Here is a 27,550-nt window from a genome sequence, read left to right as displayed (position 1 = left end):
CCACATAATAGCTTTGCCACTTAAAGAAAAAGAAAACTATAAAAAAAAAAAAAAAATCGAAAATGTAGTACTAATTAACAGTAACAACTCTTTGAAAAGCCCGCAAATCCAGCCGAAAATAAATCCAAATCCAGGCGTATTTATGACCCTTATAAGCAACATCACTTATCACCCTACATATCACACTCACTTATCACATTTACAAATTCGTACACCGTCTTATAAAATCCACTTATCAAGCCAATCCATCTCATCTCGTTTCTTTTGTCTCTCATCACGGTATTTAAACCTGTCCGATTCCTTTGTTTCTTCGCTTCAGACCTCTCTTTCTCTCTCACATTTTTCCAAATCCCTAACCCTTTTTCTCTGTATAAATACTCAGACAAGGCATATCTCGCTCTCTCAAAGCGAACAAAAGCTAGAGAGAGAAAACACAAAGCTATGGAAGCTTAGAAAAACCACTCAGAAATTCTCTCAAACCTTCCGATCTGTGAAAAATTAAATCTCTCTAAGGTATTTTTCTCTCTCTCTTCCTCATTTTCCTATTTTCTCTCTGTATTTTTTTTTTAATTTTAATTTTTGTTATTTTTTTTTCCTGGTTGAAATTTTGTACTGAGAAAATCTGTGTGTTTTTTTTTTGGGTACGTGTTTGGTGCATAATTTAGGATTTTGATGCTGAAGTGTTATCGATCTGTGAAGGTGTAGATCTTTCTGGTAGTTTTGTTCCATTTTTTTTATTTTTTATTTTTTTGTTAGAGACAAAGCCATGTCTTCGCTTAGCAGAGAACTCGTATTTCTCATACTTCAGTTTCTCGACGAAGAGAAATTCAAAGAAACTGTGCACAAGTACGCTTATTTTTTCCCTAATTTTGCTCAATTTTTATTTTATTTTATATTTTTGTATAATATATTTGGTAAATAATGGTGATTGTGGATGCGAAAGGTTGGAGCAAGAGTCAGGGTTTTTCTTCAATATGAGGTATTTTGAGGATATGGTGACAAATGGTGAGTGGGAGGAGGTGGAGAAGTACCTTTCTGGTTTCACAAAAGTTGATGATAATAGGTACTCCATGAAGATCTTCTTTGAGATTCGCAAGCAGAAGTACCTTGAAGCTTTAGATAAGTATGTGTTTTTTTTTTAATGCTTTGTATTGAATTTTGGATTTTGTGTTGAACTATGGCTTTGTTAGCTTTGCTCATTTTGAATGTTTGCTACTGGTTGTTGGTTAGTTTTTGTCTGAAAAAAATATTGAGAAATGGAATTAAAAAATTTGATAATTGGTAGGCGGGATCGTGCTAAAGCCGTGGAGATTTTAGTTAAGGACTTGAAAGTGTTCGCTGCATTTAATGAAGACCTTTTTAAGGAAATTACACAGCTTCTGACTTTGGAAAACTTTCGGTATGAAAAATGTGATTTCGAGAATTGTTTTTGTATATTTCAGGTTCTTGCGTTTGTTATGATAATGACTACAGACCATATTTTTTTAAGTAAGCTAAAATTTTCATGGGTTTCTCTCTTCTTCTTTTTTTTTAATAATTAATTTGCAGAGATAATGAACAGCTATCTAAATATGGAGATACTAAGTCTGCTAGGGGTATAATGCTTGCTGAACTAAAAAAGTTGATAGAAGCTAACCCCCTGTTTCGTGATAAGCTTCAATTTCCTCCATTGAAGAACTCAAGATTGAGAACTCTAATTAATCAGAGGTCCTTGAGAAATTCTTGCCTTTTCTTTTGTATTTTAGACTCATTGGTAGAGTCTTGCTTTAAGTAATACATATATTTTTACTATCTTCTTACATTTCTTTGCATTGGATTGCAGTTTAAATTGGCAGCATCAACTTTGTAAGAACCCAAGGCCTAACCCTGACATTAAGACACTATTTGTAGACCACACTTGTGCAACACCAAATGGTGCACGAGCCCCGTCCCCCGTCACGAATCCCTTAATGGGTGCCGTCCCTAAGGCGGGGGGTTTCCCACCACTGAGCGCTCATGGTGTAAGTGAGAACTATATGATAACTGTTCTGCCTTTAAGGTAATTAAGCTGTTTTGAAGTTTGAATTGCTGGATATTTGACTCTGTTCTATATGTTTATAGCCATTTCAGCCCACACAGGCCGCTCTTCCAACGTCTCTTGCTGGCTGGATGGCCAATCCATCTTCTGTGCCTCACCCTTCAGCTTCTGCAGGACCCATAGGTTTGGCTGCAGCTAACAATGCAGGTAGTTATATAATATACAAAGCCTTTTCACCAGCTGCTTTTGGAACTGTTTTGCTAACGATAGATGTTCCACACTGTAGACTGATATAAATGCATATCTTTATGGTTGGTTATAACTTATAAGCAAAGCATACTTGATCAAGATGATGTGATTGGTAAATCATAATCAGGATATTGAAACACGGAATTTAACAAATCATGAGAAGCATACTTATCGAAAAAGGAAAAAAAAATCCTGAGAGAAGCATGAAATTTTAATATGAAGACACTGTTGCACCCTTCTTTTTTAGTTAACTTCTTTGTGTCCATTTTAACTGATGTATTTCTACCCATTATGTGTCTGTTTTTATCATGGTGGCAGCAATGTCGAAGCGCCCAAGAACTCCTACCAATAACCCTGCTATGGACTATCAAACAGCTGATTCTGAACATGTCTTGAAGAGAGCTAGACCTTTTGGAATGTCCGATGAGGTACCACATATCTTTTTCATCCTATTTCTTCTCTTTATGACTAGATTCACTCAGTAGAAATCTGAGTAATTAGTACTATTACTAAAATTTAAAGCTTTCGCACATCTGATTTTGGGCAATCTTTTAACATGGCTTGAGTCTTGTGGTGCCAACTCTTTGAGGCTCAAGGAAATTGATTTATGCAGTCAGCAAGATGTGAGGGTTCTCTTATTACACAATTGGGGGTTGAATATTGTTGTATTTATTTATTTTTCTCTCTCTCTCTTTTCTTCGTTCTTTCTTTCAATCTTAGTTTTTCTGGTGTTGCCAATACGTTGTAGCTCAAATGATGCTTCTTTATTCCAAAATAATGGGATAGAGGGTGCTTGTAGGTACTAGTGCATATGGGGAAAAAATCACATTTTTTCTCATGTTGTGGTGTTTTAAATTTCCCTTGGCACATTGTGAGGTGCACAGTGCACTTATTACACAATTGGGAGTTGCATCCCCTCTTTCCAGTGGCGATGCCACGTGTAGCTCAGGCTGTTCTCAGAAACACCCTGAGCTGAAAAAAAAAAAAAATTTATATATAATAATTAAAATTTTTTATATTTGCTCTGTATTAGGAACACCCTCAAATTAAAAAAATATATATATATATATATATATATATATTTGTTCTACTTTAAAGCCAAAAAAAAAAAAAAAAAAAAGCCCAAAAAAAATTTTGAACTAAAATCTTAAAAAAAAAAAAAAATTGTAATAGAGCCAAGCCCACGGCAAGCCTAGGTAGCAAACCCACGGATTCTCAAAAAAAAAAAAAAAACCCAATACAGAGCAAATCACCAAATCAGATCCGAAACTTTGGTCCTTATCGTCCGCTACAGCCTCCAGTCGATGACCGGCGATCAGATTTCTCCAAATCAGTGCATAGTGGCACTAAGACTCTTTCTCCCTTTCTCCTTACTCAGACTGTTGTGTTTTCTTTTCTTTTGCTGAAATTTCTTTGGGTTGATGAAGGCTTTTTCTGTTTGGTAAAGGCATTTGTAGCTTAGGCTGCGTTTTTGGTTGAATGTAAAATATTTTTAGGTGTAAAATATTTTCGGTAAAGGAAAATATTTTCAAGTGTTTGGTTGCATTATGAAAATTGTTCTAGAAAATGTTTTCATGTGTTTGGTTACATTCTGAAAATGCTATTTTTCTACTACTTTCTCACATTTTCTCACCCATTTTCTCAGTTACCAAACAAATTTTATAATAGAAAATTTCAATATATACACTTTAAAAAACAAAAATCAAAACAACACAATTCGTTAAACTCCACCATTCGGTCAAACTGAGAGAGCGAGGAAGAGAGAGTGATCAAAAATGGAGGGAAAGGGAGAGATCAGTCATGGGTCATGGGCGACGAGATCGAGACGACGGCGCCGATGAGATCGGTTTTGGGTGGATCGGTCTTTGGTGGTGATGTGATCTCAGTGGGGTGCGATCGGTCTGGGGTGATGCGATCTTCGGTGGTGATACGATCTCGGTGGTGGTGTGAGATATATGGCGGCACCGGTGCTGGGGTGCAATCGGTTTTGGGTGGATCGGTAACTCTCTCTTCTTTCTCTCTCCCTCGCCCTCTCTTTGCACGTCTGGGACCCGGAAATGGTTTGTAGTAAAAATAAAAGTGTAAACCAATTTCCAGGTCAAAGCCATAAAACACACGGTCAATTGAAATGCTTTTCCGGAAAATTTTATTTTCCATGTGTAACCAAACACGCAGTAAGGTGTAAAATCATTTCCTGAAATGGTTTTATACCAAAACAAACGCAGCCTTAGTAAATAACGCCAGTCAAGTCTAACTTCTCGCCCACTGTATACCACTGTACCAATCTCTGTTTTGGCCACATAATTTGTTTATAGCTAGTGTACCAGTCAAATCTCTTTCTTTTCACTTCAAAAACAATCTCTTTCTTTTAATTTAATTTATTATATTTAGTTTTTAACTTAGTTGATATACGTGTATTACAGTACCACTGTACCACTACTGCCACAGTAGGCTGTAGCTTTAAGAGCTTTAGGCTTCATCAAGTCTCTTTTTTAATGTTTTAATAATATTTTTATATTAGATTTAAATTTGAAAACAGTGGTTTTCTATTTAGTTACTTTTTTTGAATTATCTATTTTTTTTATTTAGTTATTTCAGTAATGATCTTAATAAATTAACTAATTTTTATAATAAGTAAATCAACTATGATATTGTTATTCCCAAAAAAAAAAAAACTACTATAATATTGCTATATACTTATATATTTGTTTATTTATTATGTTTTGCTTAAAATTTAATATTTCTTATTTATTTTATGAAAACTATAATATGAAAAATACTTTTAGACTTGGACTTAGATATGGCTGCATGCTATGCAAGTTGATTAGTTCAACTAATGGTCTTAAAATATGTAATAAATCACACTTTTTTAGACTTGGACTTAAGCTATACGGTCTATATATTTTTGTGCTGCACAATTTATTGACTTTTCCTTTTTTTGTTAAGTAATAGTGTGATATTCCAAGTATCAAACAACCATAGTAATTAGTTGAACTAATTAATTTTGTTTGTTTGGGATATTAATTAACCAATAATTAATTGGAAAAAGCAACTAATAAACAATAATTAATAATTTAATTAACCAATACATTATAAAAGAGAAACAAATTAAATTATGTTAGGCTAAACAACAATTAATAATTTTATAATTAATAAAACAACAATATAACAAATTATAGTTTATAAAAGATAAACAAATTAATGAAACAACTAAACAACAATACATTTGGGAAAAATTCTTGGAGCCGCCACTGGGAAAAATTATGCTTCTTAAGGAACACCCTAGGAAAAATTCCTGGAGTCACCACTGCCTCTTTCTTCCCCATTTTCCCCCCCTTTCAATCGCTTTTTTTATTGTGTTGCAGTTCTTATTCATTTCCATGGGACATTGTGATTAGAAACTAGGTACTCATGCTGCATCTATGCTACTTGTCTTACGATGTGGGTTGATGGGGTGGTCCTGTTTTAATCTATGTAGGAGGAAAGCTCTTTGCCTCAATTTCGGCTTTAGGGAATGAGATTTACTTTCCTGATTGAATATCAAGCCATCAAGCAACCAATCGAAGTGAGAAAGGAGATTGACATAGAAAATAGAGTGATTTAATGTGAAGATTGGGTTACCTATGAGATATTACATTCTTTTTATTAACTAATGATTAATTGACTTATCCATTCAAAAGCACTTGTTTAGCATATATATTAGAATGCCTATTAAATTGAATTATCCTTTATATATCATGAAAATCCTTTAGTGATTATAAAAAATATCATACAGATTAATTTGAACTTGTAAAAAATAAATAAATTCATACAGATAATTTGATTCTAATATTAGGCCATATTTATTTGAAACAAATGGAGGAGTACATAAATTTAGAAGAAATGTTCATTCGGTTGTTTCACTTGTTTGGGTTCTGGTTTGTGCTTCCTTTTCTGTCCCTAGTACATGGGAAGGGGTAGGGTTCTCGGTATTCATGGTGATTACATGATTGGTATTCTTTTGGCTGTACTGTCATGTCATTTTATGAAATTTTGATAATAATCTTATAGTTTGTGAAACTGAGGTCGATGTCCTTTGTCTTCAAGCCTAACTTTTGGCTTTTGCCTTTGCTTGAAAAATGCTTCAATGTGTAATTTTTGCCTTTTCTTGAAAGAACAATGTCAAAGGTTAAGTTTACATAATTGGTGATACATGATTTTTCAACAGCTCAACAATCTGCCAGTAAATGTTCTTCCTGTTCAATACACTGGCCAGAGCCATGGTCAAAGTTCCTACACTTCTTCTGACTTGCCCAAGATTGTTGTTATGACTCTTAATCAAGGATCAACTGTCAAGAGTATGGATTTCCATCCAGTGCAACAAATTCTACTTCTTGGTGAGCACCTGTTTCTGTTTTTGCATGGAGTTTTTATTTAAATTTGGGTTTGGATTCTGGCTCGTTAGCATTCCCCCCCCCCCCCCCCTAATATGTGTGCCTCAATAATTTCAGTTGGAACAAACATGGGTGAGGTCATGGTATGGGATTTAGGTAGTCGTGAAAGGATTGCTTCTAAAAATTTCAAAGTCTGGGATATTGGGTCATGGTCAGTGGCTCTGCAGGTTTGGCTTTTGATACTGTTTTTTTCTTTTTGCACATGTCATGTTTGGTGTCTAGTAAATAAACCACTTCTTCGGTGAAAATCACTTTTTCTTGTTCTCTTATAGGCATCTCTGACAAATGATTATACAGCATCAGTCAATCGCGTTGTGTGGAGCCCTGACGGAAACCTTTTTGGTGGGTTCAAATGCTTTTGCTGATATATTGTACTGTTTAATTATTGTTTTTTGATTCAGAAACCTGAGAATCTGGTGTCTTAGAAAAAAGAATGTTAAAAGAATGACACTGAGCTTGTTGTGAGTCATGATTCTTCTTGTCCCTACTCAGGTGTTGCATATTCTAAGCACATTGTGCACATATACTCCTATCATGGGGGTGATGATCTACGAAACCACCTAGAGGTTTGTGCCATCAACTAATCCCTCTAATGTTGAGTTTCCTTTTCTAGCCGTCTTCAACATATTATTATTAAGGGCTCAGTTAGCAAGTTCCCTTATTAGGGAATTTTGTTAATGAGCCACTTTAGAAAAGTTTAAATATCACTTTTATGGAAAATATAAAAAACTGTCAAAAAATTTTGCTTTTTTCCTTTCCCATAAAAAGTTTTTGAAAGTATTTCTTAAACAAATTCCCTTAGGGCATCTGTTAACAAAATCCTATTATTAATTATTTTTTAATTTCATGTTTTTTTAGTTTCTTTCTTATGAAAATTTCATACGGTTCCCTTTGGCTAACTAATTTCTGATGGATTTCTTTTTGGTTTCTCAGATTGAGGCTCATGCTGGCAGTGTAAATGATCTTGCTTTCTCTTATCCAAATAAACAACTCTGTGTTGTCACTTGTGGCGAGGACAGAGTCATTAAGGTTTGTTTTGTTCTATAACCATTTCTGATGTGATTTTGTGGGTGGGAAATTATATATAATGTTTCAAGGATTGTTTTGCAGGTGTGGGATGTAGCCACTGGGACTAGGCAGTATACCTTTGAGGGTCATGAAGCACCTGTATATTCTGTATGTCCACATCACAAGGAAAATATTCAGGTATTTTTTTTTCAATTATATTGATTGTAAAGCAAGGAAAATGAGGTGCTCTTGTTCTGTAAATTTGTTTTTTCCTTTTAATTATGAAAGTAAGGCGTTAGGACCCAATTTAAACAAAGAAGGGGGCTTTATATATATTTTTTGTTTCACTTAAATCACACAGCAAATCTGTATAGGTTATTTGACTCCCCCCCCCCCCCCCCCCCCAAAAAAAAAAAAAAAGAAAAAGAAAAATGAAAGAAAGAGAATCTGTACTAGTTTTAACCTAACTACTAAGATTTTCATGTATTGTTTGCAGTCAAAATGTGTTTTTTCCATTGCCAATATTTGGCCTTGCTAAGCTACTTACAAGGTCCTGCCATTTTATGAGAAGCATGGATAATTAGAATCTCTGACAGATTTGTCAAAGTGTTTGCATGTCGGGCTTGCTTTGTGACTGGATGAAGAAGTAAAGAGCTACTTCCATAGTTATAGGAACAAATTATTGACGTAGGAAAAACTAAAACAATGCAACACAGATATTAAAGAGAATGTAAAATAATGATGAACTTAGGAGTTAATACCTAGGCTTGCTTAAAGTCAGCAGCAAGCATGAATAAATCTCTAGGAGTTAGCACCTAGAGTTAACTAGATTCGACACCAGACCATTAGGGCAAAATTAGAATTAGGGTTTAGTATATACAGTATTGTACTCCTATGCAGAGAGTATCATTTTAACGATGTAACAAGCCACCTCGATGAGCTGACTCTTTATGGCTAATTCTAAATGAATTGAGAAATCCAAATGATTGAATTAAAAAAAAAAAAAAAAAACCTTGGCTTTAAATAAAATTACTAATAAACCTAATTAAATAGCAGGGCCTAAAATAAAATACAATTGACCAAGGGAAATACTATTGACTCCATAATCAAATAAGTCTAAATTAAAATAAATATTTGTTTGCGCTTCTCACATCAATTTATTAAAGTAGGGAAACACGCAACCAGGAAAATGGACAGGTTTGAGTTCATTTGAGTTATTTGCTTTGGTTTTTTACTTTTAAAAAAAATTTTATAGCTGTTGGATTTTCTAAGCTTCCTAATGTTTTTTTTCACCAGTTTATCTTTTCAACTGCAACTGATGGAAAGATAAAGGCATGGTTGTATGATAACATGGGTTCAAGAGTTGACTATGATGCACCGGGCCATTCATCCACCACAATGTCATACAGTGCTGATGGAACAAGGTCCATATATGAAATTTGTACTTTATCCAAAAAAAAAAAAATTTGTTATCATATGATGATGTTACTGAAATTGCTTTCCATTATCTATTGGTAACTCATAGGTTGTTCTCATGTGGGACAAATAAAGAAGGAGAATCATTCTTAGTGGAATGGAATGAAAGTGAAGGTGCTGTCAAGCGCTCATATCATGGTCTTGGGAAGCGAACTGTGGGGATTGTGCAATTTGATACAACTAGAAATCGGTTCTTAGCTGCTGGTGATGATTTCTTGGTCAAATTTTGGGACATGGACAATAATCAGTTATTGGCAACTACTGAAGCGGAGGGTACTTTACCGGTAATTATGGTTATGCTTGGCTTAGTGTTGATTTATCTTTAGAAATCTTCTTGCCAACCAATTATCCTGGTCTTGCAAACCTGCAGGCTTCTCCTTGTATTAGATTTAACAAGGAAGGTATACTGTTAGCTGTCTCAACAAATGATAATGGTGTTAGAATCTTAGCAAATGCAGATGGAATTAGGCTTCTAAGAACTGTGGAGAATCGCACATTTGATGCTTCTAGAGTTGCTTCTGCAGCTGTTAAGGTAAACACCCCCAACACTCCCCCCCACCCTGCACATGCGTGTGCATGTGTAAGAGAAGCAAATCTGTTTCAATTATATTTTCTAATTGCATAATCTGTATATAGGCCCCCCCTTCTTTAGGCACTTTTGGATCTACCGATATAACTGTTGGAACAAGCATTGGAGATCGAGCTCCTCCTGTAGCGGCCATGGTTGGAATGGTGAGTGTTTAATTAGTGCCCTTCTGTGGGTGCTTAATAAGAGTTCATTAGAAGAACCAATCTGTTAATTTCACCTATGCATGCTATTACAAGGGAGCATGTGTGCTTGTTACTGTATACGTTTTGGATGTTCATTAAAGTTAATATTTATACATCAAGTGATTAATTTTTTTCCTTTTTTGAGTTTGTGTAGAACAATGATAGTCGAAGTTTGGATATAAAACCCAGAATTGCTGATGAGTCAGTTGATAAATCTAGGATCTGGAAACTGACAGAGATCAATGAACAATCACAATGCCGCTCCTTGAGGCTCCCTGATAATTTAACAGCAATGAGGGTATGGGTCCACTCTCTCTAATCTTATTAGAAAGAATATAATTTTTGTGCCACTTCGCCAACTTTTGTTGACTTTCAAATGATAAATACTTTCTTGTTCTTTTATTCTGTCTTGTGTACTTGTGCAAGTCTAGTTGACAATGCAGGGTTTTAATTTTGGCAAACACGTATGGGACTACTAAATCACAGCATTGGGCCAATTGTGTGCATGTGTTTGCACCACTAAAGGTCATCATGAATGCTTTACCTAGTAATCGGTTTGGGTGCATGCATATTTTGTGTTTGTGTATGTGCATGTGAGGGAGAGTATAGTATAATGTAAAAAAGTCTCCAAAAAAAAAAAAAGAAAAAAAAAAGAAAGAAAAACCTATCAAAAACTAGTGCAATCCTATGGGCGGTTTATTCTAGCTCTTGATAATGGACAAGTCATATGGCACTATTTTCAATTACTTCTTCTTTGGAGCATATTGTAATCACTTAAGGGTCTGCAAAATGAAAAAAAAAAGTTTTATTTTATTTTATTAAGACTATCATTTTTATTTATTTTAAATAGTTTTAGTAGTTATGGAATAGCATGATACTTTCTAGGAAGTTGCATTATCTATATTCGAGTTCAAGTAATCAATTAAAATCCGTCTGCCCAAACTTGGTACCATTAGAACATTGCATGGTTGCTAACGGGCAGTAAAGCAAGAATGAAATGCTATCAATTTATAAGGGTTTTTAATTTTATTAATATTAATAATAATAATAATAATAATAATAATAATAATTATTATTATTATTATTATTATTATTATTTTAATTATAAAAAAACTACATTGGATGTAAATGAATTAGTTTCAGTTGAGTAGTTATGATAATTTGCATTTGATCAGCTATGGAATGAGTGGATCATAGTCTAGTGGAGGATTGGAGTCAATGATGCTGACCAGACCAGGTGTGGTCTATCCTCAGGGATTAACAGACCACTTGGCTTTAAAAAAAAAGGATTTATAGTCACACTTTCTTTGTTTTAGCGATAATGTTTTCAAGAAAAAGAGTCATTTTTCAAAAAGTATTTTCTATAAAACTATTTCCTATTTTGATAGCAACTTTAAATGGGTTGGAAAACAATCTTTTAACTTCCCTTATTTAGCTTGCTGTGAGATAGAGTTGTTTTCTAAAAAAATTTAGGGTATGTTTGTTTTGGCTTCAAACCATTTCAGGAAATCATTTTACACCTCACCGTATATTTGGTTGTGCATGGAAAATAGAATTTTTGGAAAAGCATTTCATTTGACCATAAAATAAAGGCTTTGACTCGGAAATTGTTTTACGTTTCTATTTTCATTTCAAACCATTTCCGGACTCAAACGTGCAAAGAGAGAGAGAGAGAGAGAGAGAGAGAGAGAGAGAGAGCCTTCGACTTCGTGCAACCAAACACGCCAGCGAGATTGCGCCCCAACCCCAGATGCGCCGGCGAGATCGCGCCGTCGACTTCGTGCCGCCAAGATCATCCCACCGAGATCGCATCACATGAAGCCTGCCGCCGCTTGACCAATCTCGTCCTCCTCTGGGTCAGATCATCTCCTCCTCTGGGTCAATCTCGTTGTCCGCCACTCGCCGATCTATCTCCTCCTCTAGGTCAATCTCGTTGTCGATCTGCTTTCTCTCTTTGATCTCTGATCAATCTCGTTGTCGATCTACTTTCTCTCTTTGATCTCTGATTTTTTTTTGTTGTTGTTGTGTGGTGGTGTGGGTGGTGGCGTTTTGGTGGTTTCTGTGTTGTGTGGTGGTGGGTTTTGTGTGGATAGTGGTGGAGTTTCTATGGGTGCTGGTGTGTGGGTGGTGGTGGTGGATTTTCTGTGGGTGCTGATGTGTGGGTGGTGGTGGATTTTGTGATATAAAATTTGTTTGGAAGCTGAGAAAATAGCTGAGAAAATGTGAAAAAATTGTAGGAAAATAGCATTTTCAGAATGTTACCAAACACTGAAAATTGTTTTCTAATATAATTTTTAAAATGCAACCAAACACTAGACAATATTTTCCTTTTCCGAAAATATTTTCACCTAAAAATATTTTACACCCGGAAAATATTTTATACCGAAACAAATGCAGCCTTATTGGAAAACAATCTCTAAGAATAAACCATACTTTTTATGTTGACCAAAGATAATTTTCCTTGGACTCATTTTTCTGATGCTACCAAATATTGGAAAACACGAAAAACTACCTTTATACAATGTTCTCCATCGAAACAAACAAAGCGTCAGTGTGTGTTGCACTTAATAATTTTCATGTCCTTTGCAATTTAATATTGCAACTCTAATTTCTTTAAATATGTCTTGCATTTGATGATAAAACACCAGTTGTATAGATCTCTTTGAATTTGAGGTTAAAAAATGGTTAGTATTGGTTTTCACTTATGGTTCTAACACATTGACAACTGCTTCAGGTTTCTAGATTAATTTATACAAACTCTGGTCTAGCTATATTGGCATTGGCATCTAATGCTGTACATAAGCTTTGGAAATGGCAGAGAAATGACCGTAATTCAACAGGGAAGGTATAGAACTTTTTCCAGAAGGTTGCATTGCCATTTGATTGTTTTAACATCTGCAAGCTTACTATTTACAAAGAATTTTCTTCCTGTAGGCCACAGCTAGTGTATCACCACAATTATGGCAACCTCCAAGCGGAATATTAATGACAAATGATGTTAGTGATACAAACCCTGAGGATGCTGTTTCATGCTTTGCGCTTTCAAAGAATGACTCTTATGTCATGTCAGCTTCAGGGGGGAAAATTTCCTTATTCAATATGATGACTTTCAAGGTAGATAGTTGCGCTTCTTTGCATAGGTTTATCATTGGTATATTCTGTATACTTGGTTGATTACTTTACTCAGACCTGGCATGTAGTTTATTTTAATAAGTAAACCTCGCAAACAGTGTTGATGTAGCTGTTACTGGAGATTATTTACCAAGTCAACCTTTTTATTTTCCACTATTTACTTATCAAAAAAATAATGACCAAGTCACTGCAGAAGTATTCTTCCTGCTAAAAAATACACCTAGGAATTTTATATTGGTTTTGGGGCATGATTATTGCAATGTTATATATATTTTTAGTCCTTACATATCCATAATAATGGAGACCGTAATTATTAAGTTTATATGGTTTCTAATGCAGTTTCCAGGTTGAGTATAGGGATACTTTTTTCAGAAGTAATTATTTTCAGAAGTAATTATTAAGTTGGAAAAACGAAGTAAAAACCCAGGGCAAATTACTGATCTAGATATTATATTGGCTGGGTTTTAGTTGGGAGTTCTCTACACATTTCCTTCTTTTGCCTCTTCATTAAATTTGCTTCTGTATCTGTGGTTGTATTTATTGTGAGGCTTTTTCACTTGCAGACAATGACAACATTCATGCCCCCACCTCCTGCTGCTACATTTCTTGCATTTCACCCTCAAGACAATAACATTATTGCCATAGGCATGGAGGACTCTTCTATTCAAATTTATAATGTTCGGGTTGATGAGGTCTGACTTCTATCTAGCTGAAGCTTGAATGTGGGAATTAAATTTGTTACTTCCTCTGTCCACTTTGTTGGTTCTGTTCAGAAATTTTAACTTTTTAAGGGGGTATTATTTAATGTGTTGCTTTCAAATAAAACAGCATAACTTTTCAAAATAACCCCTTTATTTTGAACTCAAATATGGCAAATAAGAAGGGAATATCAACTTTTCAAAAAAGGTGAATGGTAGTTAGCAAAGTTATTAACATTGTGTCCATTGACTTTTTAAAGTGGACAATATTTTGTGATATCCCAAGATGAAGTAAAGGACCAACACTATGGGATAGGGGGAGTATTACTAAACTGGCTTTTGGAAATTTTAACAACTTGCATGCTTCATTTTCACAGGTTAAGACCAAGCTAAAAGGTCATCAGAAAAGAATTACAGGCCTTGCTTTCTCTCATACTTTAAATGTGCTTGTGTCATCAGGAGCAGACTCTCAGGTAAAAAAACATAAAGAGTTTTCTGTTACCATAACCAACCAGCAGCTGAAATGCTTTTGAGGGCTCAACCCCCTTCATGTTTAGCTTACACTTAGCCCTTTTTTGTCATTCACTATTCACATCAAGATCATTTCGTTATGGCCACAGGGGCAGGCCTTGACTGGAGATGTTCTCTAAAATGGATGTCACTAGAAACGTTTCTATTTACTTTCTTTATGTCAGGCCTTTGCCAATGCTTTTATTTCTCTTTTCCAATGCCTTGCATTCTTGTTTTCCTCCTAGGTAAATTTAACTTTAAGAAAAACAAAAAGAAAAACTTGTTAACCTTTTTCTTTTTGTTCTTCCTTGCATCAAGTTTTCTTTTTGTTTTTCTTTGCATTTACCATAGGAGAAAATATGAATAATTTTTGACCAAATTATGCATATTGGATGCATCAACTCAAAAATGTCACCCACATCCTTTCCAACTTTAATTTTTTGTTTTTCTTTACAGCTGTGTGTTTGGAACACAGATGGATGGGAAAAACAGGCTAGTAAATCCTTACAGATGCCAGGTGGGCGAGCTGCAGCTCCCCTTGCAGATACCCGTGTTCAATTTCATCTAGATCAGATGCATTTGCTGGTTGTTCATGAAACGCAAATAGCATTATATGATGCACCAAAATTAGAATGCCTTAAACAGGTGCGCCAGTTATATAAATACATGCATTGATAGGTAACTGCATGACATATGCTTGCATAACTAATTGAACATGCGTTGTATTTTCGAATTGTAATTGCATTTGTTTAATTGATTCACATTTACGAGTACATTGGGTATTTAAGCTTTGTTATCAATGCAATTGTGGATTTAGTTTTACCTAGTTCAATGCTACTGACATTTTTATTATTAACTTGTGTTTTCTCAAATAGTGGGCCCCTCGGGAAATTAGTGGGCCCATAACACATGCCACATATTCCTGTGATAGCCAGTCAATATATGTGAGCTTTGAAGATGGAAGTGTGGGTGTTCTTACTGCTGCAACACTAAGACTGAGATGTCGAATAAATCAGAATGCTTATCTACCTCCCAACCCAAGGTGCATACTCTTATCACTTATATATTAGCCAATTTTGACTTGTATTTACACACTTCAACTTATCTAACAACATATAATTTTTACAGCTTAAGAGTGCACCCTCTTGTCATTGCGGCGCATCCATCGGAACCCAATCAGTTTGCATTAGGTCTTACAGATGGTGGAGTGCATATACTTGAGCCATTGGAGTCAGAAGGAAAATGGGGCACCTCCCCACCAACTGAAAATGGTGCAGGACCTAGTACCGTGTCTGGTGCAGCTGGTTCGGATCAACCCCAAAGGTGACAGTTCCATGTGTGTTCATTTCACCAAGGAATTTTACTGTATGTATTAATGCGACTCCTTACCTGGTCCCAGCATATTAGATTTTCTAGGGAAGCTGCTAAATTCAGGTAAGTATAGTTTAGGATACTTCAACTCAACCTGGTAAAGTTTGTTAGTGGCATCTTACACAAATTTGTGGTTTGAGGCACGGTGGCAACGTATTCCCTTCATTTAGCATAATTGAAGAAGACGAGATTATGGTGTAAATTTGGAGGACGGCGTACCATTGATTATTGAATGGAAGATTAAGGTCTGACTATAGAGGAACTCCGGGTCTTGAGTTGCTTTGGTCTTGGGCCCTGGCTATTTTATCATTTTCCTTCACTAAGTTAATCAGCATTTTTTGCCCCTTTTTATTTTTTATTTTTTTTACCCGGTGAGTTGTGAACACAGATACTTCTAGGTCTTATTTATGAAATATAATTTTGGTTACTCTGTCCATTAATTTAATCTTCTCTGAAAAATACCTACTACAGTTGATAAGAATTGGCTCGTTGCATATTGATGTGTTGAAACTCTTGTCTGATGTATTAGCCATCGCATTCAGTGACATACGAAATGTGCTCCGAAGGCTTCCTTATTTGTAGTCTTGAAATGTATGCGGTGACATCACAAGAGTAGCGAATCATGACAAACCACAAACCACGTTGCAGCTTTGAGCATTTGACTATTGACTCAAAAGACTGCCTATCACCCACTTGGTTGGCTTAAGGTTGACACACCACAAGAAAGTTCAGAACAGCCGAACAGGTGTGGGAAAGGAGCAGTGTGAATTATTCTTTAGAGCAGTTCACAATTTCTTTTGCGCGCGTGTATATATATTCAGGTTACTTGTACGATGAGTTGAATACACCTAAAACTATTAGGTTTTTCTCAGTAAATATATTTATCTATTGGAAAAAAGGTCCTAGATTCTTGGTTCCATCATGATTGAATGCCCCCAAGACTGGTAAGCCTTTTCCCAGCGAGCATATACCTATATAACTACAACTGAAAATCCCAGTTTTTTGCCTTAAGAGAATAACAAAATCACTTCTGCTATCATCATTGACGACTAATAAATGGCTTCATATGCCAAATCTAATTAATATCTTTATACAACATCACTCAACAAGACGCGTTATCCAACTCAAGAAAATATGGTTATTTGGTTATGCCATCAATATACATTACACGCAATGAGATGATAACCATCTACCGCCTACGACCTGCCTTTGTGTGCCTTCTACTGTTTGCCGGGGAAGACTGCTTATAAGATAATGGTAGAAGTGTGCCGTCTCTGATGCCATCTGAATCTGTCATATTACCAAGTGTTTTCTGGGCTTCCATGTAGATGGTTAGATCTCTGATCTGTGATCATCATTGTCATTCAAACGTTAACAAAACTGAAAATTTCAAGCTGTGGCTTACAAGAATAAGAATTTAAAGGTAATTGTAGCACCTGTTCTTCCAGATCAAGAATCTTCTCATCCCTCGACTTCAGTAAAGTAGCTTCCCTATATGAACAAGGAGTTTAATACTTGGTTTACCCAGGATAAAATGTAAGGCAAGAATTAGTTGCCACAATCAAGAAAAAGATCTTTGCAGTCACTACTTATCTTACTGATGTAAAATTTACTGAGGACTAATGCAGGTAACTTAATTCCTGATCGCTTTATAACCTTTTTTTTGGGGGGGGTTGCAATAATAAATTGAACGTGAAGTGCTAATTTTTACCTGAAAAGCTAAGGTAATAATTTAATAGGACAGATACAACAACAACAAAAACAAAACTTTAGTCACCCTCAAAAAAAAAAAAAAAAAAACAAAGCTTTAGTCCCCAAATTTTTTTGGGGTTGGCAACAAATTTTTTGCTTAAGTGTTGGCCACATGTATTATTTTCCTATTTTCTATTATTTCTACTAATGTTATTTTTGGTCTTCCTCTACCTAAACAAGAGTTTCTGTCACAAGTATATGGCTACCTATAGCAACATTTCAGAGGTCATTGTCTAATCCAACATTGTCATTATTAAGATAAGCAAATGGAAGAATAAAGATTGCGTACCTCTCTTCAGTTTCCTTGGCCTTCTTTCGCCAAATTTCTTGGTTCTTGATGAGATCTCGATTGATCTAAGGACAAAAAGGACTCTTTTAAGGAAAGAAATTGCTAAAGATCAAGGTAAAAAATTTAAATATGACCCTAGCTATGCCAATACCTAGATGAAACTACTAAACTTGCTAGTATAAAACAGAAATTTAAAATATCCAAACTTGATTAGTATACAATTAACAACTTACATCTGCAACAGCATTTTTTTCTTCAATAAACTTTTCCAATTTATTTTGGATGTCCTGCATCTTGGAAGTCACAGCGTTCTCCACTGCTTCTGAAATAGAACTTTCCACTTTACTTTTGGCCTCTACAATTTGAGATTCATAATACTGGGAAAAAAACAAGTATATATAGATTAACTTCTAGAAAATTTATAAGAGGACATGCTGAGTGCCAAACTTGTAGTACATAAATAACTTAACTACACATATGGAGAAAAATTATCCATGCGAAATATCTCAGAAAAAGAAACCCAATTAAAAACTCCTACCGGTTTAAGCAAATACATTAGCTTTCAATGATTTATGACACAGTGATACTTAGATTTTTAAGTAGCCCTAGCTCATGCAATTAAATTCCCCACCCCCATCCCTAGCAGAGACATAAAACTGACAAATCAAAGGATGGACTTGGAACCCCGCATTCTACCAGACAATTAAACTACATTTGTAGATGCTATAAATGACTGAGAGAAAGAGAGACATACAGAAACATAGAAAAAAGTGTAGAACATATTTCAGATTCTACTAAAATTTAATGAGTGAATATCTCCAGATCAACATCCAGCAAGGGGTGGGGAGAATACAGGATAGGAGAATGAAAGGGCAGGGGATAGGGGGAGGAGGGTGCCAGGAGTAGGGGTCAATTTATAATTAACTTACTTGTCTTTGGGTATCCAGCTGATTTGCAAGAAGATGGTTGTATTCATCCATAATCTGGTGTCAATCATATAAATTGAAGATTAGTCCATGTTTACTTCATATTTTAAAAAGTTCAACTCATAGCCATCCAAGTCGTAGTAGACATGCATGCATATCGGGTAGAATCAAAGTTCAAAGTAATCTTCTTCTTTCTTTCTTTATTTTTTATTTTTTTAGATGATTAGAAATATATACATTAATATGTTATTGACCCTGCAGCTCAGACCCCCAAGCACTTTGTGCCGGGGGGGGGTACCATCTGCCTACAAGGATGGGTGGTAAGTTCAAAGTAATCTTAATAACAAAAAATTTGCATATTCAATATTTTAGAAAGAAAATATAAAAAGAGAATCTTACTGCTTCAACTTTGCTGCTAAAGAGGGCCCCACTTATGCTAGAATCTTCACTACATCCACAAGTACCACAACTTCCTTCCAATGACATACAAGGAGAGCTCATCCCCGCCAACTTGCTATCAATTTTTGACTGATTCAGTCGGTGAACATAATTGTCACCAACATAATCCCAAATTTGTTGTGTTTGCATATCAAGAGAATAGCAATGCTGAGTATCCTTGTAGTGCTCAATGGCATGGCCTTTTTTATATCTACAAAATGAAAATAAAGTCACAAACTATGAGTACCAAATTACCAGAGAAGTTTAGGAGAGAAAAATAAAACAAAAAAGGTATCAGTGCTTTATTACCCTAGAGTCTTCAGAAACAAAAGAGCAGAGTAAGAAGTAGAAATGTAGAATAAAATAAATGCATTACCTTCCACATCCTACAAAACCGCAAATCATACAAACCCAAATATTCTCCAATGTTTCACAAACAAAGCAAGCTGGTTTCTCATCTTGCTGCAGACAGAATCGGCAGACCTGATTACATACAGAAAGCACATTAGAAACCTTCTTCAATATTGTTATCCCAACATTCAGACACTTCTAGTGCAGTCAAACAGTTTAAGACAAACTCTAGATAAGACTGATGCAAGGGCTGTCGACATGAGATGGTGTGCATTATACAAGCTAAAACAAATATGTCAGTATTGTACTAAGACTTCCATGGAATCATGCAAGTTAAACAAGTCAAAGTTATGGCTACATACTTGCATAGCTAATCCAACCAGTAATATGACCAACACTAAACATAATATTTTGAGCTTACCTTCTTTTTTTGATAAGTATATCTTGACCTTACTTTCACTATGACACAGAAAGTTGGGAATGTTTTATTAAGTAAGCTATACAGAATATTGGTGGGGGACCATGGCAGCAACAATTGAACATATATAAAAAGCATCCCAAAATTATTTCTAATAATTATGCATTAATTTGGCACATGTCTGATGATGCCAAGGTTCCAAGGTTACTTAGGAGCTTGAATAGGCTTGCTAGTAGATTATGAGTTTTGTTGTTCAGGTCAGATTTCTTTTAGTCTTATTCATTTTCATGTCTGGCAATTCTGTGATTTTCTGGTCTCTGGACATGGGCTGTACTAATGGGCCATGGGGTCTTAATTTGGGTTCTATTAAGTAATAGGTTTCTTATTTGTGAGTTTAGTTATTTAGTTTGGGCCCGGTAGTAAAAGTCCTAGAAGACCAAGTTGTATTAGGTTTTCAAGGGGTCCAAGTCCTTAAGGTGTAAGTGTCACTTGCCTATATACGGATCTAAGGATTTTTATTGGAATAATAATGTAACTCACCAACAAAAAGAAAAAAGGAATAATAATAATATATGTTTATGAATAATTCAGCAACTATTGCTCTTGAGGATTGTGTGATGCAAGCAACCCTTTCCAAGGTGTGATGCCAATGAACAACAGGTGTGATGCTTAGGTATGTTTATCTTTCTACTTTCCATTGACATTTCTAGTGATCTCATCAAAATTCAGACAAGATGAAATTCTATTGTTTGAAACCTCAAACCACCCATTCATCAAGTAGCTTTCCAAAACCCTCAAAACACTAAAACACTATTTGAGGGTATTGTTTACAGATACTGTTCACAGTCTATGAACACCCCCCAATTCCTGAAGTTTTTCCCTTTTGTTTTCTTCTCTAATCTTAACCTTACAATATTAAATCCACATATTTCCCTAATATGTTCTGTTAAGAACCCATGGGTGCGATTCGGGGTGCTTCGAATTCTTTGTTTCCTTGGAAGGGTGTTTACCAAAGATTCCTAGGCGAGTGGCATTCTTTTTGTGGACAGCTGCTCATGGTCGGATCCTCACTTTGGATAATCTAATGCTTAGGGGTCGCCTATTGGCTACTTGGTGTTGTATGTGTTGTTGTGATGGGGAGTCGGTAGACCATCTTCTTCTTCATTGCCCTTTTACTCATTCCCTTTGGACTTTTATGCTTCAGGCCTTTGGTATTCATTGGGTTATGCCAGGATTAGTGGCGGGTTTGTTATCTTGTTGGCATCAGTGGCTTGGGAAACATAATTCAGACATTTGGAATTTGGTTCCAGGGTGCTTAATGTGGATTGTGTGGTTGGAACGAAATCGTCGTTCCTTTGAGGATAATGAGAAGACATTGGACGAGTTAAAAGTTTTATGCCAACGTAGTCTTTGGGAGTGGTCTCGTTGTTGGGGTTTTACTAATTGTTCTTCTCTCTCTGAGTTTATGTCTTCCCTTAGCTTAGTTTCCTGATACCTTGTTTTGCTGTGTTGTTTGTTCTTTTTTTCTTGTTGTTCATCATCATGAACAACTTGTACTTTTCTTTTCTTTTTTCTCTTTATTAATAAATTTCTGATTACCTATCAAAAAAAAAAAAAAGAGCTTATAAACACATGGTTAAGCTTACACTTAATCCATGTGAGACACTAGGATCATAACATGTCCAAACCTTTTCCATCCCAAAATCCTATAACAAGTTGTCCAAAACTTTTAAATTAGATTTGACTTCATTACTCTTTATCCTGGGTCAGGTGTCAACCCCAACTAAGGTACAACATTAGTGACATTACCAATGAAAAATTGTGGGTTTCACAATATTCAAAATACTATAATGAAATTGGAGCTTCAAGATCAAAACAAAAAGGCCAAGCAAATAAGATTCCACACAAAAAGGGTGTTAAAGCACCAACAGTACTCCAGGTGAGATGATGACAGGATGGCACTGCTTTGTACCAACATCACCATCATTGTATGCATAGAGCCATTTGAGAACTCCCAAATTCAAGAAATTGGATTGAGCAAGTCTTAAGCACGACATGCCCATGAAGGACTTTCTTGTGCATTGACACTAACGATAACTTTATATTCAACAACCAAGTTCTCCAATAAAGAACTTAAAACACAAAAGAGGAAATGTTTGTGGAATCAAGAATTAGCTCACCTGGCAAGATAAGTAAGTCCATTTAGAAATGCAGGGACACTGAAATGAATGATCACAAATTGTACGCAGTATTCCACTAGTGTCCGCATCCAATCTCTCTAACATTCACACACCAAACCAAAAGAAAACCATACAATCATTAATTCTCAACTTTAATGCATACCAAAACATAAATGAAAAAAAAAAAAAAGGTTCTAACTCACCAAGACAAACAGGGCAAGTAGGTAACTTGGTACACCCGGCAGGAGGTGTTCTGGCTATCTCTTCCGATTCCGTGTACTCAACAGACATCACGAATAGAATATGACATACCTCAGCCTAAACATTCAACCATTAAGAAAACACACACAAATTCAATGAGTACGAATTTATCATCTTGCAATCAAAACCTACACGAAAATATCATCTACCTCGCCCGGTGAGAACTTCTTCCCATTAAAATTGCAATAAAATCCATTAGCCATTGACTGATTCTCCAGCCTAATCACAACACTGTACCGATCCTCCATCCCATCGTTCCTAACAAAAAAAAAAAATTCAAATTTCCTTTCTTTTTTTTCTTTCTCTTTCTCTCAACTTTCTCGGCAACCAAACAAAGTGTAACAAATTCAATTCAGGTTCGAAGTAGTAGTAATACCTGATGAAGAGAAGTTCGGAGACGTGATCGATGCGGGACTCGCAGAAGCGGATGAAGTCGTCGAAGGAGAGGTAGTTAGGGACGGCGACGATGAAGAGGAAAGTGGATCGGGAGCTAGGGTTTGGGAGCGAGGAGTGCGATGTGCTTCGGAAGAGGTGGGCCTCGCCTCTGCGTTCGCGGAATTTAGGGTTAGGGTTAGGATTTGATGGAGTGGTGGTGGCGGTGGTGAACTCGGTGGCTTCCAATTTTAGAGTGTGATCGGTGTCCAGTGAGTGAACTCGGAGGAAGAACATGATAGATGGTCGGGATCGCTATTGTGTCGAATCGGCGAGCTGAGCTGACTCAGTTTTTGACAGGGAAATGATAAAAATTTTCGCGGGAAATCGGCGGTTGGGATGGTTAAGTAAAGTTTGACCATCCTGCTGAAATGAACTTAAAAACTTTTTTTTTTTTTTTTTTTGATTGAGAGAGCTTCAAATTTTTCTTTACATTATCCGTACGGGTGTTCACGGTGTGGTGCGGTGTAGTTTTGGGTCATTTTTAGTACTGCACTTTACGGTGCGGTTTACCTAAAATTATAACTGCACTGCACCTTGTTTTTACGGTCACATGTGCTGTGCGGTGCAGTGTGGTGCAGTTTAAAGTTTAGTCAAAATTATAACCGCACCGCACCTTACTTTTGCGACTATATGTGCGATACTATGTATAAGATGCGGTTTAAAATCGGTATATTTTTAAAATTTTGAGCTTTTCTTACTCAGCCCAAAACTAATTTTCCCTTTTTTTGGGCCAATTTTTAAATTATTGAGCTAATTTTTCTTTATTTTGGGTTGGCTTTTCTATTCAACACTTGCTATGGTTATTAAACTTTTTTTTTTTGTTTGAAAACTAAGGTTATTAAACTATTAATAATATATTTAATATTAATAAATAAATAAATATATTAATATATAGGGAGGGTACGGTGCGGTGCAGTTTATACGGTTTTCTTATTATAAAACCGCACTGCACAATGTGGTGCGGTGCACTATTACTTGCGGTGCGGTGTGGTGCGGTGCGGTTATGCCATTTTGCGGGCAGTTTTGGTGTGGTTTTTGCAGTTTGTGCGGTTTGGTGAACACTTACACATACATACATTTTCTCCCAAGTACACAAAATGGGGGGCAGTTTTGGTGTGGTTTTTGCAGTTTGTGCGGTTTGGTGAACACTTACACATACATACATTTTCTCCCAAGTACACAAAATGGGGATTTAAAAAAAAAAATTAAAAGGAACTTTCCTTTTTTTTTTTTTAAAAAAAATATTAATTTTTTATGAAATGTATTTCTTTTGTTACCATTTTCATTTTACCCTAGTTACTTAAAATTGGGCCAAAATTGTTATATACCACTATTTGTAAAATATTTAGCAATATATCACTGTTGTGAAATATTTAGCAATTTTACAAACTCGAGTTCTTTGAAAAAATGGCCTTCAAATTCGTTTTGTTATTTTTTATGGAACTCAAGTTTTACAAACTTAAGTTTTAAAAAGTGGTAAATCCTTAATTATTTTGCAAACAGTTATAGATCCATATATATTTTGCCAAGCAGTAGTACTCGGCCATTTTGGCCCTTCAACTTGTCTTAATTTATTTGAAAGGAAAACTTTGTTGAATATTTAAGATTTTAAAAGTTTCAGTCCTAAAAATTGTACCTAAGCCTTCTTTGTTTTAGTTAAAAGAATATTTTAAATAAATGAGATAATAAATTAATTTTTATTTGATTTATAAAATAAAAAATAAAAAGTGATGTTAGGATATCACCCTACAAACCCATGTGTCACCAATTATTATTTTTTTTAAAAAAATCTATGCTTTTAAGAAGACTATTATCCTTACTATAGGGGGGAAAAAGACTAATAGGCCCGTTTGAATATCTATACTGGGCCAAGGGCCCAGTCCATGGAAAAACCCCTCCTTGGCTTGGAAAAATCCTCCTCGGATGGATATAGCTGAGGGTAAAAGAGGTAACAGACCATCAATAGCGAAACTCCAGATCGTTCCACAGGGCAGGGAAAGCACGAAAGTGGAGAAAGACGACAGATAGAACGAAAGTGTACAAGGGAAGACAACCTTTATTGTATTCAGTGCCTTGTGCCTGACACAGCTATACTTATCTGTCCTTACAACCACTCCCAACAACTGAAAGTAGGGGCGGATGGGATAAGTACCTGCCCTGGGGACCCCAGTCAGGAGGAGGAAAACGACTATAAAAGGGGAGTAAAGAGAAACAAATAGGGGGGGATGGATCCCCAACACACCGGAAGCACCAAGAAAAGCTCTTCGGATTCTGCCGAGGACTAATTCTCTCTATTAAATTTGGCCCATGGGAAATACCTTGATGGTCGTCATTCACATACCAAAGCCCAGTTCTAGTAACCCACTATCTACAAATTTATTGGTCAGGACTCCTTGGGCCGGAACCACATAATTGTTGGGCCTGGACCTCGAATCGTGACCCTACACTTACGAAAACGAATTATGTCTTGAGCTAAAATAAGCTAAATAAACTTAGGAGTTTCGTTCAACCATATTACATAATCCTCAATGCCCTTCACATGATGAGCCAATAAATGGGCAAGTCTATTACTTTGCCTTTTGATGTGCTATTAAACCGGAGATTGAAAACTTTTCCAACTGATGCATGGTAATAGAGATGACCTGCAATATGGATTTTTACATTAATTTGTAAGCTTTTTATAGCAAAAAATAAAAAAACTAAAATACAAACCGGTCTAGCAAAAATAATGGAAGATGATTTTGTGCAGCGGGTTTTTGTATATTGAAAAGTTTAGCAGTAAAAAAATTTAATCGTAGATTACTTTTTAGATCTAAAAAAGAAAAAGTCAAATTTCATTAAGATAAATGATTAAGTTGAGTTCTTCTGTTACCGTCTCTCTCTAATTTTAAACGTAAGCCGACATCTCATATTAATGTTGAAGATATTTTCTCAAAAAATTCATGCTTAGCTACGGGACTACAACTTTCTACCACTAGTGCTTTACTATTAGTAGAGGCTTCGATCTAGGCTCATCAATCACAATGAAAACATGTATTTTTTTTGTGCTTTGCAATCCCAATGAGGAAAGCATTTGTATCATTTGGAAGGATACTTGAAGATATTATTCTAATTTGAGGAAGTTTTCTTTCATTTTTTTTTTTTTTTGTTAGCGTGTCTTTGTAATGTATTAGAGTTATTCTAGTGCTTGCTAGTGCTGCATAAGATAAAAAAAAATAGATACTGTTTGGTCTGAAAGATGTCGCTCTCTTCTTTTCCAAATTGTAAAACATGATTATGAACAATAAAATCTACTATTGATTTTCGCTAAAAAAAAAAAAGTTAGGATGTATTTAAAAATATTTTATATCTTTATTGTAATTTACATTTTATTAATACTGAATAGATTCCAATTATATTTTTTATGTATATATTTAAAATTGAGTATTTTTTATTGGTATTTTTTTTCATACTTTTAGCTCTCAAAAAAATTTTATTTGACAAAATAGAAACCCATTGGTTAGAGCATTCTCATCTAATACTTTAATTCCAGATGAAATGAAAAATACATAAGAATTTTCATAAAAAACAATAAAATGAGCCTTACTTCCTGTCCCGCATTTTTGTAGCAAAATTTATGCATTGTATTATCTATTTTTAGGTAATACCTTTTTGTAGCATTTTTTTAATTCTTTTTTTCTTTTTTCTTTTTTTTTTCGTTTTCGTTTTCTTTTTCTTTGATTCTTTCAATGTCACTCTTAAATGTTGTATATATAGGTATATATGTGGATAAGTTGTATTAATAATGTTTGAAATTGGAGAATATTATTTTATAAAGTGAAAATTCAAGTTCTGAAATTTTCTAAGTGAAATTCGAAATTCAGTATTTTTGATTGGTTGAAACTTTTGCTCGATCAATCGAAATGATGGAGAAAATAATCCTAAAGTTTCTAGATGATTCGATCGCTATTCGATTCCTGTTCGATCGATCGAAAAGAGCATTCAATCGATCGAAAGGAACTCTCAACCAATCTCGATCGATCAAAACTCGAAAAATTGAATTTTCGCAGAATTTTATGGTGATAGTTCAGAAAGTTTGAAGAGGTTTCAAGTTCGTGAACTATTTTATGAAACATTTTAACTCTTCATACGTGTCTTTTGATGAAATATAACCTTATGCGTATAAATAGCAGCTTATGTTCACTTAAAAAATAGTAAGTTAGAGAGAAACACAAGAAATCCTGTGGTTATTCTCCATAATTGCTATTTGTAGAACCTAACAACTTGGTTATATCTGGGGGACAAATTTGCGATAACCCTTTAACAATAAAAGTGTGGGGGCAAATATTGTTTAAGGATAACAATTTTGTACCTCCAAGTTATTTTTTTCTGTTTGTCTTTTGTGTTATCCTTATTCTTCCCTTATTACTTTGTGTATTATTCCCAACATTAAACACACAAAAACTTTGTTAAGTGTAAAAATATATATTATTTTAAATGGAGTATTAGAAAAAAAAAAAGAAAAAGAAGAAGAGATATATAGACTAGAGATTATGTAGAATAGAATAATAAAGTGGCTTTTGGTGAGACAAAATGTATTTAAATTTTCTTTTTTGCTTAAGCAAATAAGAATGCTCTTATAGTCTTACTAACCTCATCACACGCACTTTGCACGTGCAATGAGACTATTTTTAATTTTTAATTTTAGGTTTAGTGTTGTAATATTTAAAAGTGAGATAGAGGTAGTGTCATAATTTTTAAGATCTTTTTCCATGTGAGGGTTAATAAAAGTTTGAAATTTTGAATTTCAAATAAAAAGTAGTAATTTAGGTTGGAAAGAGAAGAAAAAGCTTAAA

The 27,550-nt window shown here is 35.0% G+C and overlaps 2 protein-coding genes across 3 annotated transcripts; one reads left to right on the top strand and one right to left on the bottom strand.

Annotated features, from left to right (window-relative positions):
- Positions 1–302: 302 nt before the first annotated feature.
- Positions 303–16,105, top strand: LOC115977092 (topless-related protein 4-like). Of its 2 annotated transcripts, none has more exons than XM_031098746.1 (26): positions 303–513; positions 757–846; positions 944–1,123; positions 1,286–1,399; positions 1,549–1,707; positions 1,823–2,000; positions 2,101–2,224; positions 2,585–2,694; positions 6,474–6,642; positions 6,757–6,866; positions 6,972–7,041; positions 7,192–7,265; positions 7,633–7,728; positions 7,810–7,905; positions 9,004–9,131; positions 9,233–9,467; positions 9,554–9,715; positions 9,820–9,915; positions 10,109–10,252; positions 12,689–12,799; positions 12,889–13,068; positions 13,650–13,778; positions 14,162–14,257; positions 14,751–14,939; positions 15,170–15,336; positions 15,423–16,105. In XM_031098746.1, the coding sequence occupies exons 2-26, from the start codon at positions 767–769 to the stop codon at positions 15,619–15,621; spliced, it is 3,396 nt and encodes a 1,131-aa protein (XP_030954606.1). In that variant the 5' UTR covers positions 303–513; positions 757–766; the 3' UTR covers positions 15,622–16,105. The 2 variants fall into 2 exon arrangements, with proteins under 2 accessions (XP_030954606.1, XP_030954605.1); XM_031098745.1 differs by having other exon boundaries at positions 666–846.
- A 567-nt stretch (positions 16,106–16,672) lies between these two features.
- Positions 16,673–23,092, bottom strand: LOC115977093 (BRAP2 RING ZnF UBP domain-containing protein 1). Its single transcript, XM_031098748.1, has 11 exons — positions 22,657–23,092; positions 22,430–22,538; positions 22,223–22,337; positions 22,020–22,117; positions 19,447–19,553; positions 19,032–19,281; positions 18,636–18,689; positions 17,940–18,083; positions 17,707–17,771; positions 17,102–17,156; positions 16,673–17,010 (listed from the first exon to the last, which is right to left on the bottom strand). Exons 1-11 carry the CDS (start codon positions 22,947–22,949, stop codon positions 16,855–16,857), a joined length of 1,446 nt encoding a protein of 481 aa, XP_030954608.1. The 5' UTR covers positions 22,950–23,092; the 3' UTR covers positions 16,673–16,854.
- Positions 23,093–27,550: the final 4,458 nt, after the last annotated feature.

Source organism: Quercus lobata, chromosome 2 (assembly GCF_001633185.2).
Source record: "Quercus lobata isolate SW786 chromosome 2, ValleyOak3.0 Primary Assembly, whole genome shotgun sequence".
NCBI lineage: Eukaryota > Viridiplantae > Streptophyta > Magnoliopsida > Fagales > Fagaceae > Quercus > Quercus lobata.
This window is presented reverse-complemented; position numbering and strand designations above follow the sequence as displayed.

What these genes read in the sequence shown, in the direction of transcription:
- LOC115977093 (XM_031098748.1), bottom strand. Translation starts at nt 22,949, where the DNA reads ATGTTCTTCCTCCGAGTTCACTCACTGGACACCGATCACACTCTAAAA. An exon ending in TTAGCAGCAAAGTTGAAGCA is followed by an intron (nt 18,690 to 19,031) that starts GTAAGATTCTCT and finishes GATTGACACCAG; the next exon opens with ATTATGGATGAATACAACCA. An exon ending in TTCTTGATCTGGAAGAACAG is followed by an intron (nt 17,011 to 17,101) that starts GTGCTACAATTA and finishes TGATGATCACAG; the next exon opens with ATCAGAGATCTAACCATCTA.
- LOC115977092 (XM_031098746.1), top strand. Translation starts at nt 767, where the DNA reads ATGTCTTCGCTTAGCAGAGAACTCGTATTTCTCATACTTCAGTTTCTC. An exon ending in CTGACTTTGGAAAACTTTCG is followed by an intron (nt 1,400 to 1,548) that starts GTATGAAAAATG and finishes ATTAATTTGCAG; the next exon opens with AGATAATGAACAGCTATCTA. An exon ending in ATAATGTTCGGGTTGATGAG is followed by an intron (nt 13,779 to 14,161) that starts GTCTGACTTCTA and finishes TCATTTTCACAG; the next exon opens with GTTAAGACCAAGCTAAAAGG.